This window comes from Sceloporus undulatus, chromosome 4, assembly GCF_019175285.1.
Source record: "Sceloporus undulatus isolate JIND9_A2432 ecotype Alabama chromosome 4, SceUnd_v1.1, whole genome shotgun sequence".
Classification (NCBI taxonomy): domain Eukaryota; kingdom Metazoa; phylum Chordata; class Lepidosauria; order Squamata; family Phrynosomatidae; genus Sceloporus; species Sceloporus undulatus.
Window position 1 is genome coordinate 101,189,400 of NC_056525.1, and position 17,163 is coordinate 101,206,562.

A 17,163-nucleotide genomic window follows, 5' to 3' on the forward strand; every position below is an offset into this window, starting at 1 on the left:
ATTACTGATTTGTAAAAAAAACCCATACTCAAAGTTTGAAAAGCAAATTCTCTGTCTCCATGCATTTTTCATTTAAGGCTCTATCTAGTCAAGAATGGATATCTTATACATGCCAGCTTCAATGAGGTTTAGATATAGATAAAGATATAGACTAAGAGCTTTACCACACTAGTGGGCAAATGGGATTTAAATGAGAGTTAAACTGGAGAAAACCAGGAAATGTCATGTGATAAACAACAGTTACCTGTATAGCTGCCTGTCCGCAAACTGCTTCCAGAGAGATTCCAGATTTTCATGAGTTGCTGCTCGAGAAAGCTCAATAAGTTCCAAAAACTTCACTGGAGTTTCTTCATCGATTTGTAGCTGGTTCTGCTGAACTAGCTGATCTAACTTTTTTGTAATCTAGAAGATAAAAAAAGATCATGTGGCATTCTTTTCTTGAATAATTGGATTATTTTGCTGGACCTTTCATTAGTTTTCTTACCCCCGGCTCAGGGTTATTAGTTTTGATCAGATGCAAAGCCATCTGGGGCAGGTCTTCTTGAAACTGGTAATAGAGATTCCCATGGTTTTGCATCAGGGTCTCTGGCATTCTCTCTTGGTTAGTGATAGTTTCAGTCAATGTCATATTTTGTCTGCATGAAGGGAGGGAGGGAGGGAGAGAGAGAGAGAGAGGCATGTATTTAAAATGGAGAAGGGAGGATGACCGGTCAGATGTCTAGAATGTAACACTATAGTAATGCACTCACTTTCAATGAGTGAGACCCATAAGCAAAAGCATTTTTCCCCAATACAGTGGCCTCCAGATGTGTTAGACTATAGTTCCCATCATCCCCAGACAATATGAACATTGCTGGGGTACACAGTTGGAAAAGGAAAACCAGTCATGATCCCAGATTTCAAGGGCTAGAGAGCAATGGTCAATGTAAGGATCTTTAGACTCATTCAGCAATACCACAAAGCTCCATGTTTGATTGCTTGCTTGATTAATTAATATCCCACCTTTCTCCCAGTATGGGACTCATGTTCATAACCGGAGTTTGCTTGTCTCAAAGGAACATAGAAAACTGTTGTTAACTTTAATGTGTTCACTAGATGACAACAGCATGGAGGGATTTCCATCACATGTGCTGCCAGTCAAACATAAAAGACAGAACTTATCTCTTGCCACCTCCATCACAATGCATTTGTATGGGTCACATTTTCAGCTGTCAGTCAGCAATGGGAGATATATGATAAATGTAGTAATACACATCAATATATGAACAAGAACATAGTTTTGGTGACAGAGTTGATTCAGTACTATCGATCAGACATACCTTGCCTCCATAACAGCAGTACCACTAAGTTCATGCAATGGGGAGATCTCATAAACTTGCTGGGATTCAACATGCGTAATCAGGGCTCCAGAGTTCATATATTTCAGGTTGTAGTTGAATGCCACAGTCCCTCTTGTGTTTGTGATATTCTTAAAAATACAAATAAAGAATCAAGGATTGTTTATTTCTCTTTAGTGATGGGAAAATTATTGTTTTCACTTAGTTTAGTTTCTGGCAACTTCATTTGCTTCATTTTTCTTTTCGCTGTTGTCAGTGCTCTGTTTCCACATTCTTTTTTGTCAATGCTCTGTTTCCACATTGATCACCATGTCCCACCCTATTTTCTGATTGCTATTGTCTTGGAGCTTTCCATCTAATGACATGCCTTTTTAGGTGCTTCTCTCCTACAGCATCAGACGCACTACATATTCAGATAGATTGAACAAAATACCTTAATATTTATAAGTAATTAACACAGAAATTATATTTTCTAAGCATCCCATTTGCATTGCCACTTTAGAGTGCTCTGTTTTTGTGATTCAGAACTCTGGAAGTGTCAAAGCCAGTAGAGTTGTTGTGTTTGTGAAACTACTCATCTATAGACACCTATACAAAAGTATACATCCAGCAGAAAAAAACAGGAATTCCCTCTCTCCCGCTGCTGCTCTGCTGCCCCTAAACACCTTCAAAGTCTGCTCTGGATGATTAGAAAACTCTTTGGGGCAGATTTTCAAGGGAGGTGGAGTAAATAAAACACAAAAGGGTTTTATTTGATTTCTCACATTCATTATCTCATTTTCATAGAAACAAAACAGAGATGAATGAAAATATTTGTTTATTTTTCATTCATTTTAGAAATTAACCCATGTTCCTGTATTATCAGCCTTTTTAATCCAGTCCCCCCACCCAAGTATCTGACCTAAAAATTGTATCGTATTGGCATTGTGTAACCTTTAAAAAAAGACGTATTGTATTAGTTACTAGTTTAATATTATTCTTTTTGTTCTATTCCTTAAAGTAATTTCTGACTTTTGGCAACACTAAGATGAACCTATCATGGGGTTTTCTTGGCAGAATTTCTTCAGAGTGGATTTGCCTTTGCCTTCCTATGAGGCTGAGAGAGTGTGGTTTGTCTAAGGTCACCCAGCAGGTTTCCATGACCAAATAGGGATTTGAACCCTGGTCTCCCAATATCCTAGTCCAATCTTCAAACCACTATAACATACTGGCTCTAACTTATTAATATGAACATGTATTAATATTAATAATTTATTAATATTTATTAATATTAATTGTTTAATTAATTAATTATATTAGTAACATTTTGTAAATTATTACATTTTAGTTGTTTGTAAAACAATTAAACTCCTTGTTTAACTTTTTAAAAATATAAAAATGGCTTTAAAAATTCCTGGAAACAACTGTTCAAGCAACATGTTCAAATTCATGAGCAAATATTACACAAAAAAGAGGTAATAATAATATCAATGGTTATGAAGGGGGGTTGTTTGTTTTTGTTTGTTTGTTTGTTTGTTTGTTTGCAAAAGGAGCATCATTATGTCCTGAAGGAGGGCAGATTTATATATTTACAGTATGCATCTGAGATTATTTACACTGCATTTCACTGGCTGCAAAATTAGAAAGCCTCTTAGTATGACATCACTTCCCTTGTAGCAATGATTGTAGATCCATTATGGATCAATTTGGTTTATATGTTTTGAAGCCTGCTTGTTTTCAAATCATATACATTAATTATTGTTTTTGTTCTTTATATAGTACGATTAAGGCTCCTTACCACTGGGCATGTGGGACAAGGCCTCACATAGGCCATTCCAATATTTTTCACAATTTTATTTGTGCAGTTGTTGAGATCTTTGCTTCTCAGAACAGTGAATTTATTATCTTTCCTTTTATCTTGGATAATGTACCTTGTGAGGCAGGTACCCCCAACACCAACCTGAAAAGGGCATCAGAACACAATTAAATTATACCATCTAAGGTTAAGTTGGTTCAAAAATCACACCCATCTTAAACAGCAAGGCTGTATCCTCCACATATCCTCTTCCTCCTATTAACTCATATAATTTAGGATGCTGTTTGCTAAAAGAGAAACCATGAGCACAGCACAGCAAGACAAGTTGGTCTCAAAGGCAAAAGTTCCAAAACAGTTAAGACAGCCATGTCATAAATATATAAGATGAGCTCTGCTGGACCAGACCAAAGACCCATCTGGTCCATCATTCCATTTGTACAATAAGATGTCTATAGGAAATCCACCAACACAGAAGGAATGCAACAACACTCTCACTTGTGGCCTGTAGCCAGTGAAATACAAAGCCATGGCAAAATGTATTTCAAGGGGAAGAGTTTGTTTGAAACTGATTTCTTTTTTTCAGGAGGGAAGAAGTAATCAATAAACTATGGAGGCAAGGGCCTATATCTCTTTTTCATATCTGTTTTTTTACCAGCAGTTTCCCTATGGATTCAGATGGAAACAACTGAAAAAAGTATTTTATTGCCAATCTATGAAAAGTTAATTGTGCATAAAATACCAGGGAATCAATTGAAATTAAGCACACCAGCTTTCTCTGTGTACAACACATACATCCGTAGAAGAAATTCATAATGCCTCATGAAGCAGCTTCCTGTACAAGTTTTCTTTTCATTCTCAAAGTGCAATGATCACCGAATCTGGATAGCAGATAAGCTGATGCCTGATTTGGTTTGTTACTTTTCCAGATTCCATTACACCTAGAAAGACTTGCATTAAATAATTCAGTTTAATACAAGTAAAGCACTCCCACCTAAGAAACAGTGAACAAGTGTAGTTTCTCAAATGTGACAGTTGCTTGTTATGATATTTCACTGCCTGCAGCAACTGGGCATGGCTTCCCCCATTACAAATACATTTATGTGATTATCACACATATGAAAATATACCCATAGGTTTTGTTCTGTTCTGAACAAGGAAGGGATTTTTGTAGGCAATGTGTGGACTAATACACTGGTTGTGGTATTTTTTGAAATTTTTACCCTATCAGAGTCTGACAGAAATATTGGTAAAGCTTAGAGTTGCCTTTGAGCAATGGGGTAGGAGAATCAAGGTTTCTGGGGCCAAAGCAGCAGAACTTTTTGAATAGTAGGAATGATGGCATCATTGGCCACCGAAGTCATTCCCTCTAATTTTAACTGTAATCCCTACAGGAGTTAAAGGAAGGGAGATGGATTTCCTCAGCAACCATCTACTGGCATGAATTGTTTCTGAGGTAATTTATATGCGCTTTGATCTTGAATGAACAATCAAGATCTGATAGATTTAGCAAACATTGCTTCTGGTGGAGATGAAAGCTGCTAAAACTGGCTGTTTAGCACAGCTTGGATGCCCTTTGGGGTTGCTACTATGGAGACCATAAAGCTGGGTATCTGCACTAAAAAATCAAACACTACCTCATATCCTGGGGATGTATCCACGCTGCAGAAATAAAGCAATTTGACACCACCTCAACGGTCATGGCCCTAACCTGTGGAATCCTGGGATTTGTAGTCTGGTATTCAGCCTGGTCTGTCAGGGACCTTCAAATCCCCTCCAGTTCAAGAGCTCTATAATTTGATCAAGTGATTCACACACATACATGCTTCCCTTGATTGTTCTAGCTTCAAATTGAGCGTGTAAATCATCATGAATCAAGTGGGATTTATAGAACATCGGTAACCCTTCACATTTCTTCAAATGCAATGTTTCCTATAAAATCAGCCCAGCCATTGAGGGATGGTGCATCATTCATTGCTAAATGTTCAGAAAGCAGCCTGTTAATGGTTCACAGCAAGCCCAACCGAGCACTTTAAGATGGTGCTCCTGTAAAATCTTCTGAGAATTTTACAACCTGGATGTGTGTTTCATAATGAATCATTTGAGATGCTAACAAGAAAAAAAAACTCCAAACCTCTTGTAGTTCATACACATTCAGTGATTCCTTTATAGTTATCTGTAGCAAGTTCAGGATGCCCTTTATTATATTAACACACATAATGGAGACATCTTTAGGGGCATAAATGTTTCCAACACGACCTCTTCTGTATTCAAACTTAAATATTTGAGCAAAACATTGCTCAATTCTTTCAGTAACTTTGGATGCTTTGGTGAATGGATTCCCAGGCCAGATCCCATTGTATTCTTCCAGTTGTGGAGAAAGCACCTGAGAAAACAGATTGGTGAGGATTTGAATTGAATTAGATTCCCAGCATATAAATAGTGGACAACAGTAGTAGTGTACCTTGTATATTTAACACCCAGTGTGGATGATTTTTAAATACCTCCCGCCATCTCACTTCAACAGCCTTTTCTAGCTCTGGCAGAGCTGTTGACTGAATGGGAAAGAGAGGTGACTCAATTTCCTACCCAGCCAGACCTGGAAGGCAGCTCCTTCCCACCAGCAGCCACTGGTAGGAGTGGGATGGTGTTGTCATCCTGCAGCCTTTTCTGGGTCTGAAAGAGCAGCTGGTCAGGTGGGAAAGAAAGAAGACTTGCTTTCCCTCCCAGCCAGCAGATCCACCAGATCTGAAAAGCAGCTCTTTCCCACCAGCACGCCAAGTGGCCCCCAACTCTGAGATGTGACCACATGTGTGATCTGCACCCCCCACACCCTTAGTGATGCCTGTATGACAACATTCATACAGGAGAAATAGAGAAAGATGTACTTCAGCTTGAATGTGGAGCAAGTGAGACTTAACTACCAAGTGTATCCTATGAGATCCTCTATTTGCGGTATACAGTGGGTGTAGTTCCAAGTAAAAGTGCACAAATATTGCAAACAAAGTAATCTCCTTTTTCTGACATGAAAAATGAGATCAGAAAGGTACACTGGGTATCATGGTTTATTACCAAGCTCTATTGAACTTTACAGAAGGCTTACACGAGGCTTGGAAAGTTCATTTTTGGATTACAGCACTCCAGTCTTCCAATTGGCATGGCATGAACTGTCCCCATACCTCCATGTGTTATTATATAACTTTTCATGATATTCCAATTTTCCCAGAACAATATCATTTATTTTATCTGTCTCCAGAAAATTCCAAGGGAAGAAAAATAAAAAGAAAGACATCTTCCTAGGTTTTATTAATAATCAAAAATTAGAAAACAGTATTGGTATCTACCTTAAGAAGATGGTTTTCCTCAGACACTCTGCTGATCTTTACTTGGCATGTCAGTTTTATGCCAGACTTTGCTGAGTTATCTTTTTCCAGCCCATTCAAAATAAGTCCTTCATAGTTGTACAGGTAAGTTTTGACATTACTAAAACCCGGCTCTGTTAAAGGGAATTTGTTGTAGTTACTACCTGTACTCCCAACCACAAGCAGCACCCATTGTATTTAATTATTACTCTTTATTAATAACCAAAATTGTCTAAGTGATATAAATTAAAACAATTTGAAATCTCTAATAATAACCAACAATCAAATAACATTTCTATCATCTTGAAAACAAAACAACCACAATTAAAGAGAGCAGAGATTAAAATAGTCTCAACCACAATTATGGAACCTAAGACCTCTCACACCCTCCCAAAAGAAAACCATAAAATCATCCACACAACATAATGAAAATTGTGAACTGCAGAGATTATGATCTGAATATCAATTACTTTACAAGTTTTTTTAAAAGTCCATCGAAATAAAAAGGGTCTTCATCTGATACGAAAAATACAACAAAGGTCAGGTTTTCTATAGTAATTCCATAATTGGGGGCCAGAGGAAAACGGATAAGACCCTCTCCTTTCAGGTCAATCTCTGTGTCTTAGATTGTAAGGGCATTCAAAGGGGAGATTGACCCTCAACTGATGATTTAGGGGCCCTAGGGTGATTTGGCCCCATGCCATTAAGAGTTTTATAGTTTATACCACTAGTTTGAACCAAGCCAGGAAAGGAAGCAGGAGCCAGCAGCAACCATGAGCTAGCAATCCCATAGCTCCCTCCTTGTGGTTCTTTGAATGAAATGGTGCTGTGGTTTATGCTGGCATAAACTCTGCTGTGCAAACAGTTGCATTTTTTCCAGAGGGTGTGTAAAAGTGGTATTTTAGGATTGTGTCAGCCCTGTTGCACAAATGTAAACCATTGTGCAAGCAGTAGCACTGTCTAAGAAGTTGTATAAGTCCAGCCCTTCTCAGTGAGTAGAGAGTTGGCTTGACTGTTATGCAATAGGGTAGTACATGGCTGTGCCAGCTGTTGCACAATCAGTTGCACAATAGTGCAACGCGGTAAATCCAGCATAGCTATATTGACATAATGTCATGCTGTGCAGTTGGTGAACCAGACGTAGACTGGTCAGAGCCACTGTGGTCCTCCACATGTTTCTGGAATACTACTCTTATGGCACCTTGCCAGTGACTATGCTAGCTAGAGCTAATGGGAAATGTAGTACAACAATGGCTGGAAGGCCACAGTTGCCGTCGTTGAAATGAAACAAGGAAAGGCTGTATTCTGCCAGCCTTTCAAATAAAGGGCAATCTTCTGCAAAGTAGGACACGTGGCCTCCTTCCTCCCTCCTCTCTAGTTGGTAACTTAAAGAAGAACTTGTAGGCAACACATTACAGAATAATGCATTATCTGCAATTCCTTCTTTCCCATTATTACAGCAAACACATTTAGTTTGGGGGCTGAGACAGTGAGGCCCCGTGGTTTTCATTTTCTCTTGCAATTAGAGTTGAGTTTCATTAGATACTCCTTTGGGGGTCTGCAACCAGCACCCACACATTCCCCCAAATTATTTTTAGTGATCCTGTAAACTAAATCAAAAGTCCATAGGAGACACACAACTTCTTCAGAAACCTAACTGTACTCCGAGAAACCTCCCTGAAGTGTTCATGTGTCTTAAGGTCATGCCATGTAAGTGCTAGAGTAATCTAGAACACTGTTAGACTTCCAAAGAAGCTTTCATGCGCTACATGGCTTGGATTTTGCGTAAGAAAGACTACAACAATGTCAGGGAGATGGTTCGTGGCTGGCTAGAGCCACCTCATGTTCTGGGGGGAGGAACTTGGGAGGAAAGCTTTCTATGGGGGAGGAACCATAGTAATAAATGGCAGAATGTTTTAGTAACACAGTTACACAGAAGACAATGCATTCCTTCCATGTAACCCGTTTGCTGACAGCTTAGTAATGGGCAGAGTAATGAACAATGCAATGAATTCTTTTCTTTTAGCAATATTCTAATTTCTCTTTGATTCAAATACAATTATTTCTTGGAGGCATTTGATTTCTGGCTGTATTGGGATACAATAAATTTTATCACTACTTCTTAATATACAGTGATTTCTCTCCTTGCATAGTTAAGATCAGGCCTTTGATTTTTGTTGAAAATCCTGTCTCTTGATTCCCCCCCCCCCTCACCTTCAAAATAAAATATCTCGGTATATATTCTTCCAATCAAAAAATGAGAACGTGGTAAAAAAAAGTAGAACAATTTTTTAAACATCTGTTTGTTTTAATTTTTGCAGCGAACCTCTACGTTTTAGTCACATGCTGTTAAAAATCTAACAGATTAAAAAGTAGAAGTCGACTCACCCAGATCATTTTTCTGGCAGCCTGTGTGTGGAAAAATACATTTGTAAGAAGACATGATTTGAGCTTCAAATTATGAAACAATTGGGGGAGGGAGGGGAGGGGTCCAAAATGAGTCATAATCCCCCCTTTGTCCTCTGCTTAGTAGCCATGGAGGTAGGAAGCTTACCCACAAAAGTGATGAGCAATGCAAAGGTGATTCCCCTCATGATGCAGGTGAATGACAACCCTTGGAAAAGTACACTGCTTTTATACACAACAAATTATTAACTGGAATTCGCTGCTGAGAGGAGGAGTTATTGAGTTATCAACCTCTATATCAAACTACTCAAACATTCTTTGGGCAGCCATACTGGCTTTTACTGTGTATTGGGGAAGAACAATGTTGGTGCCATCCTCTCCAGCTATTCTCTATTAGAAAAGATCAAGAGGGATCTGCAACAAAATGTTGGAGTGAAGCATTGTCCTGTTCGGGGTCTCCAGCCAGCCAGCCAGCCATGCCTTTTTTCAAATAACTTTCAGGCAGTAGAGTCTGGTGGCTTCTACATCAACATAAGCAACCGATCAAATCCAGCTTTTCATCTACATTTTAACAGAGCTCTCCAAAGTGATGAATGATACCTGACTTTGAATGGACCCTTAAAGTTCAAATTAAAACTTGGAGCAGATTCATTGCTGCACTGACAATGAAAGCCACCAGCTTCTTTGGCACCTCCAACTTGGTTCTCCCTCCCCAAACTCAGCATTCTGTGGGCAATGAGAAAGCTAAGTACAGTAATCGTTGGGCTCTTGTGAAGGGAAGGCATTGCACTCTTAGCCTACCTCTCTATTTTTTAAACCTCAATTCTTTCTTTCCACTTTTGTAAAACTTAAGATCTCTGGAGCACACTGATATAGCTCCCTCTCTGGCTTTGCTGGTTAATTTTGCATAGCTGAGCACCTGTGTCGACCAATAGTACAGTGGGCCCTTAGTATCCACTGGGGTTTGGTTCCAAGACCCCATACATTCACCCTGATACCAAAATTGATGGATGCTAAAGTCCCATCATGTAAAATGGGGTAGTAAAATGGTATCTCTTGTTTAAAAAGGCAACACCAAGGTTTGCTTTTTGGATTTTTGAAAAAATATATTTTCAAGACGTGGATTGTAGAATCTGTGGCTACAGAGGACTGATTGTGTGTGTGTGTGTGTGTGTGTGCGCGCACACACACACACAAATGAGACCTATAAATTGTGCTGTGCTCCTCCAGGCACTTCACTCTGCTACATTTCCTTCTCCTCCTCAACAAACATTGCAATTCCCTGTGCTGCTCAGTGAGCTATTTTTGTGTCTTGTATTCCCTATGATTTTTAAAAATATCTTTAAAAATGTTGGACTTCTCCTGAACATCATCATCATCATTATTTGTATCCTGCTCTTTTTTCAGAACTTGGACTTGGAGCAACTTCACAATATTTTTAAAAATACAAATAAAAACACAGAAAAGAGGTGCACATCACTCTACACACACACACACACACACACACACACACACACACACACACAGAGTTGATTTAATTTTAAACATTGACATAGTTTTCCATCATTTTATTCCAAATTGTTTTTGCAATAAAATATTTACTCTGGAAAATAAATGAGTGGGCATGACTACCTGATCTTTTGGGGACGAGGGAGAATTATTTGAGGTTTTTTCTTAAACAGTTTCAGTTTGAGATAAGATTGATAAGGTCATTTTGACCTGACACACAGAGCACAAGCTCTTATCTTTGTTGGTTAATAGATTAATGGTTACCACAACACAGAGATATCTTCTGTGGCCATACAATATGCCTCAACTTTTATTCAGGCCTACTGAAAAGCAGTATGAAAATTTCATTGCTTGATACATGTCAGCTTCCCTTTGGCTTAACAGCAACCTTTTTAGCTGAGCTTGAAAAATAACTTTTTTGGACTATAAACTCCAGAATTCCTTACTGAGCATGACCACTGGCCATTTTGGTTAGGGGTCTCCAAGACTCTAGTGGAAGAAAATAACATTTCTACATTCTAATTTGGGGAGTCTACAGTGGTTTCATTGTAAATGCCCCCCATCTTTTCCCAATAGTTGCTATAAGGATTTATTTGCCTTTCCTGGGGATTGTTTATTTTCAAAATACAAGCTCTGGAGATGATCACTAGCTCAGGGCCAAGGTGCAGAAGAAATGGGGATGATCTATCTTCCTCCCGTGCAGTTTTAATGCTGAAAATCATTTCATTCATGAAGCTGCTATCTGTCCCTGAAAGTTCCATTTGGTGCTGATTGTGCCAGAAGCTTCAAATCCATCTTTGGCCCGTTCTAGACGGGCCTTTGCGGTGCCCCTGTCACGTGCTAGGGGTTGGCCGAGGACCTAGCGTCCATACCGGCCTCACCCCTAGCATGTGATGAAGGCGTAAAGATGGCGGCGCCCTATACACACAGGCGCTGCCATCTTTACGTGCTGGACACTTAGTGTCTGCATGTCACGCCCCAGATGTGACGCCGCAAGTGCGTGAGTAGCGCCTTGCGGCATCCCATCCGGGGCGGAAGAAGTGCCATTTTGGTGCTTCTTCTTTGCTGCGTCCGGGAACTGCACGGTTTGGCTGCTGTGGTTCCCGGATGCAGCAACCAGCGGCGGTGGCAGAGTGCCGCTTTTTGGCGGTTTGTAACCCGCCTTTGTTAGATTTTGTCTCCTGTTTTTAGAATTAATTAATTGGTTGCTTTAAAAACCGAAATTCACACCTCTGGAAAACCAAGGAATGCTTACCTTCTAGGAGGATCTACATGCTTTCCTGACCTTAACCAAATCAGAATCCCCCTTGACTTTGTAGTTCACTCTTGAACAAATTAAAGGACAAAAATGCAACATTGGCCCATGTATAATAGAAGGGGAGAACATATTACTATAACAAAGCTAGCCATGCTGCTGCTTCCAACCCCTTGTTGCATTGTTGTTTTTAAAACGGTGTGGAGTATATAGGTGGGTGACAAGAGGGGTTGTCAGATAAAAAGATGAGACTCACTGTAGTGCTCTGATTAATTCAACTCATGGCAAGTTTGAACAGTCTCTTGTCATTTTTCCATCTTGGGTTTGCATACAATTGCCAATCTGTAATCCCAAACCTCATGCTAGAAGGCTCAAATATGCCCAAGGACATTTAATTTTGCATACAACAATCTATTTGCATACAGCAATCTCTTACTTCCCTAGTTTTTAAAATTCAATTTTTAAAACTTGAAGCTGCCTTCAAGTTTTAAAAATAGAATTTTACAAACTAGGGAAGTAAGCCAAGCTACAAAGCCTCCAGTCCCACCTTATTTCCACCAGAAGCATTCTTAGAAAATTAAAACTGCAAAAACTTTAGGACTTCATACGAGAAAAGTAAAGCAAGGGGTGGTGGGAGAATCCATGTGGGTCACCAGTTTGTTGCACAACTCTTTGGGGAAAGACCAGGAGAATTGTATTTCCATGTGTGAAAGAGGGTGTTGTATATCTGACTGCATGTTGTATCTTGTTTGTTTGTTTGGTGTATTGTGTGTATGTGCAGTGGTTTCCTGGATTTTGTGTATGCATTTAATGCTTGGGTTGGGCAAGTATTTTACTTGGGCAAGTTTTCTGTTTGTGTGTTTTTGTTGCATGTGTATTACCAGAAGTTCTTGTGTTTTTCTGTTTCCTTCAGCACTGTCAGTTTCCCTTCTGTAAAACAGATATTTTGTTGTTCTTTGTAGGGGTAAATGTGTGATTTGACATTTAAGTGTTAGATCCCATTTCTCCTCCGTTTGGTTGGCCAAGTTACTCAACCCTGAACCTCATCAGTTTGTCTTCTGTACAAATACGTTGTAGAGTAGAAAACTATAGATTTGTAAGCATGATTTTATATTTTGGGGTTAAGATCCCACTTCTGCCTTATAGGGCCTGAACAGACAGGCCAAAATAAAGCTGCTTCGGGTCACTTTGGAGGCATGCTGTTTAAATTATGCATGCGTCCTAAGAGTCTGGAAGCCACACCAAAGCCATGCTCCAGTCCCAAGGACTGGAGCCAGCTTTGGTGCAGCTTCTGGCTTCTTAAGATATGTGTGTCATTTAACAGCATGCCTCTAAAGTGACCCGAAGCAGTTTTACTTTGGCCTGTCTGTTCGGGCCCATAGTTAGGCTTTTGTAAAAGTTCTTTAGCTTCAACAGTTTGCGTTCTGGAAAACATGTGGGTCTTTTGGACTCTCCGTAACAACCATGGCAGTCATACTGGGAATGGGCAAGTTCACCATGAAAGCCATTTTGTGAATGCCCAAAGCACCCTTTCAGGATTCAAAATGTGCTTATTAGTCCTGAAAATGTGTGACTCTTCTCTAAACCATGGCTTAGCATTGCACAATAAACCAGGCATTCTCTTTTCCCCTTCTCTTTCTTCTTTGTGATTGTGAGGAGATGGGCATCATCGTCTTCCTAGTTTAAACTAGCAACAATGTAGTGTTCTATAAATATTTAGTTATGTGTTCAATTAGTGTGTAGTTAACAGTATAATTTTGCCTTGTTTCAATAAAACATACAGTAGTGTGAATTAGGGATGGAAAGAATATCCACTATTATTTATTTCTGTGTTGAAAAATGGGGTCTCTGGCGGTTGGGAAAGCTCATCAAAAGGAAGAAGAGACAAGCAAGACTCTTAAACAATTATCTCCCCGTATTTGAAAACTTGAGGAAAACTTCACAAACAGAAAGTTTTTGCTTTCATTGCCTTTGCACCTTGGCAATCAGTGTACAGCTATAAAATTGCCAGTTGCGGTGTGATAGAAGGCCTACACAGCTCTGGATTCAAAGCCCTTCAAATCTCCAGATATTTCCAGGACAAGGACCCCCAGCTACTTCAGGCTGGAGGTGGCATAGCACAGTTCAACCATGTTGCATTAAACGTGGGGAACTTTAAAAAGAATAAATGATCTGCCAGGATGAAAAGCACAGCAAAGTGACCCTCCAAATACCTCCCACTGGGGCAACTATGGGCACTGGAGGCAGAGGAAGATCTACTACTTCATTTCTTCATGCTCACACATCTCAGGATTGCTCTGTACAGTTGCAATCCTATACATTCTTATTTGACAGTAAACCTCAATATCCTTGTGTGTGTGTGGAAGGGGGATATAAGGATACTGCACTTTGGAGTGTCATGAACCATGGCCACTTCTCTATGGTTATCAGTTAGGTAAACTCTTACATCACATATTAGGTCAGACTAACCAAAGGAAAGTCTTGCTGACCTAAAACTATGTCCAAAATACCCTCTAGCCATAAGCAAATCTAGTATTTAAAAAAAAAAAAAAAAGGGGGGGGGGGAAGCAAACCCTTTATTTTTATTTTCCATTAAAAAGTTTTTTAAAATGTACAAAACATTTTCATGGAACATTTTTTAAAAAGAGCTATGCAATAGTTTAATTCAAATGAATGCAAAGAAGTGGGGAGCAGGAGGGCATTGTTTCTTTATCCTCAAAATTAAAAAAAAGAATGGTTGCCAAAAAGATGTTTGCTGAAAGAGATTTTAAAAATTCCCTGAAACAGCACAATTCTGGTCAACTCAGATCACGTGGAACTCCTGATCTCCCTATAAATTACCCTGCACCTCTGAGGGCTGTCATTCACCTTCATCATGAGGGGAATCATCCTAGCCCTTCTGCTCACCCTCGCGGGTAAGTCTGCCTTTCCTTTTTACCAAGACCCTTTTGCAGAATTTTAGACGTTTTAGTCAAATCTGCATTTTGCAACTAAAAGATTCTTCTGTGGTGTTGTGCTCACATTAATAACTATGTCCTATTTCCTTTCTCCAGGGAGCCAAAAGATTCTATACAGTAAGTCTATCAGTTATTTTACTTCTTTGTTTTTAAGAAAAATAGATGTTGCCACATTTGTTGAAACAATATTTATGGCAGTCGGCTATTGGAGGCAGGAAGAGAAAGAACTGGGCTGAAGGAATGTGCTCCCCTAAAGGCTGCAAGTTTCCAGTTTTACATCTTGCTATAGATGGTCATAAGCACAGAGCAATCTCTTAGCCCCAATGCCATTCCCACCCACAGTATGACAATAATAATACTGATGTACCTTACAGGTTTGTTGTAGCAATCATCTGGAGGATATTTAATCCTTCAGATACCTTGAACTGCAACTCCTCTAAGCCCATGCCATTTGGCCAAGCTCATTGGGATTTCAGGGAGCTAAAACATTTGGGGGAATCAAGGAATCCCCACTGCTGAAGTAAAGTGCTACCTATATACTATGTATAATTAACCACATAGTTAATTAACTAATCAGTTAATTATATTTAAATATATCTGCATCTTACTCGAGCCTCAGGTATATGTACACTCATCCCCCCACATTTGCGGCTTTGACTTTTGTGGGTTTGATTATTCACAGATTTTATTAATATATTCTCTCTAGGAATATCTAGGTCCTTCAGTGCAACTTTTAATTAAAGTTGACCATAGAGTGAACTTTATCCAAAAGTTGCAGTGAAGGACCAGAGATTCCCAGAGAGAACACTCCACTAGCTACTTGTAGCTCCTCCAGCACAATTCTATGGTCAGTGTCTGACAGAGTTGCACTGGAGGACCTCGAGATTCCTAGACAGCTGTTCTCTCAAGTAAAAACATAGTGTTTTTGTTATTTTCAATTTTTCCACATTCACGGCAACCCCAGTAAATGTGGAGGGATGAGTGTATTTTTCCAAGCTCTTGGGAGGACTATGAAATAATGTATGATTTATCTAACAAAGCCATATATATATATATATATATATGGTTGCAGCATTGTTGTTGTGCATAAGTTGTTCCCAAAAAACCCTATAATGGGGTTTTCATAGCAAGATTTATTCAAATGGTTTCTGTCATTATCCTCCTCTGAGGCTGAGAGAGTATGACTTGCTCAAGGTCACCCACCAGTGGGTTTCCATGGCTGAGCAAGGATTTGAACCCTAAATTCTAATGTCCTATTCCAACACTCAGACTACTATAGCACATTGACTCTATGTTTATTTTACTATTTACTTCTGAGCTCAAATTTTAATCTGTCCAATTTCTTTCCTACCAGAAGGCCAGAGGTCCCAAAACAGTAAGTCTATCAGGATTTAAATAGACATACAAATAAGCTACAACAGATCCTCAGCATATCTGTGGAAATGGTATTAATTAATTAATTCAATGTCATTTTTAATTACACAATTAATTACAAATGAATGCATTTGCACCACATGAGAAGTTCCACATAGGTAATCTTTAAATATTCTGAATGAATAAAAAAAGTAATTAATTATTTAATAAGCAAAAGCAACAGGTTGCAATTCAATGATTAGATTCCTTCATAGTTCCCCCCTTGTTGTAGGGACATAGTAAGTCCAAAGTGGTTTTTAAAACATCCACAAAGGGGAGTATAAATGGCTGTCCTAGCAATTAAAAACTGTGTCCCTCTTCATCAAGTAAAATTTTAACTTAATCATCTAGCAGTGAATTATTTACAATATGTTGCCCTAGTGATTATATATTCATTTCAAACAATACCAGTGAACAGGTGTATGAGTATATTATTATTATTATTATTATTATTATTATTATTATTTAGCTTTTAGCAGCTTTGCTGGTGCAAAGTTGAAAGCATTACCCAGTAAAGGCATAGCTAAATCAGTTCCTGTAATGTGAACTCAGGTGGTGAGAAATAGATCCAAAATAGGACCATTGAGAAGCAAGAGGTCATACGCAGGCTCAAAGTCAATTGGTATTCCCAAGTAACATAAATCCAGTTGGTGGAATTTATGTAAGTGTTGAGTTATCGTTCAGCAAATGGGTCAATGTTTGTGGGACGTAGGCCACCAGATTTACAGAAGTGCAAAAAGAAGACTCCCGAAGAAAACTTTTTAAACATTTCATGGGGGTAACCTTCACCTCTCCAATAAACAAACAGGATTCAGTATGCTCAGGGGGTCATGAAACACTGAGTATCAGAACCAAAAACTGGAACAGAATTGCCAATATTTTGGAGGCAGTGGTGGTGAAAGGTCTTCAAAGAGGGAGAGAGGGTCCATGCTGAGTGTATTTGGGGGGTAGAGTTCTGCCCCTTGGATGGCCCCTTTAATGGCTGGGTCAGAGCAGAAACAGAGCAGATTCACCATCCCACTATCTGGCAGCTGGAACCTTGGCATAAGATACTGCTGTTAGTAGGTCCAGATGCACTGAAACATTATGGCAGAGGATCTGCTTGTTTACTTTACAATTAAAAGTCTGGAAT

The 17,163-nt window shown here is 39.1% G+C and overlaps 1 protein-coding gene across 1 annotated transcript in view; it reads right to left on the bottom strand.

The window, feature by feature from the left end:
• Positions 1 to 9,085, bottom strand: part of LOC121929002 (vitellogenin-2-like) — a 40,566-nt gene extending 31,481 nt beyond the window's left edge. The window contains 8 exon segments of the mRNA XM_042464326.1: positions 245 to 402; positions 485 to 635; positions 1,320 to 1,468; positions 3,115 to 3,276; positions 5,264 to 5,515; positions 6,474 to 6,625; positions 8,880 to 8,900; positions 9,046 to 9,085. Coding sequence (XP_042320260.1) covers positions 245 to 402; positions 485 to 635; positions 1,320 to 1,468; positions 3,115 to 3,276; positions 5,264 to 5,515; positions 6,474 to 6,625; positions 8,880 to 8,900; positions 9,046 to 9,085 — 1,085 coding nt within the window.
• Between the last annotated feature and the right edge of the window lie 8,078 nt (positions 9,086 to 17,163).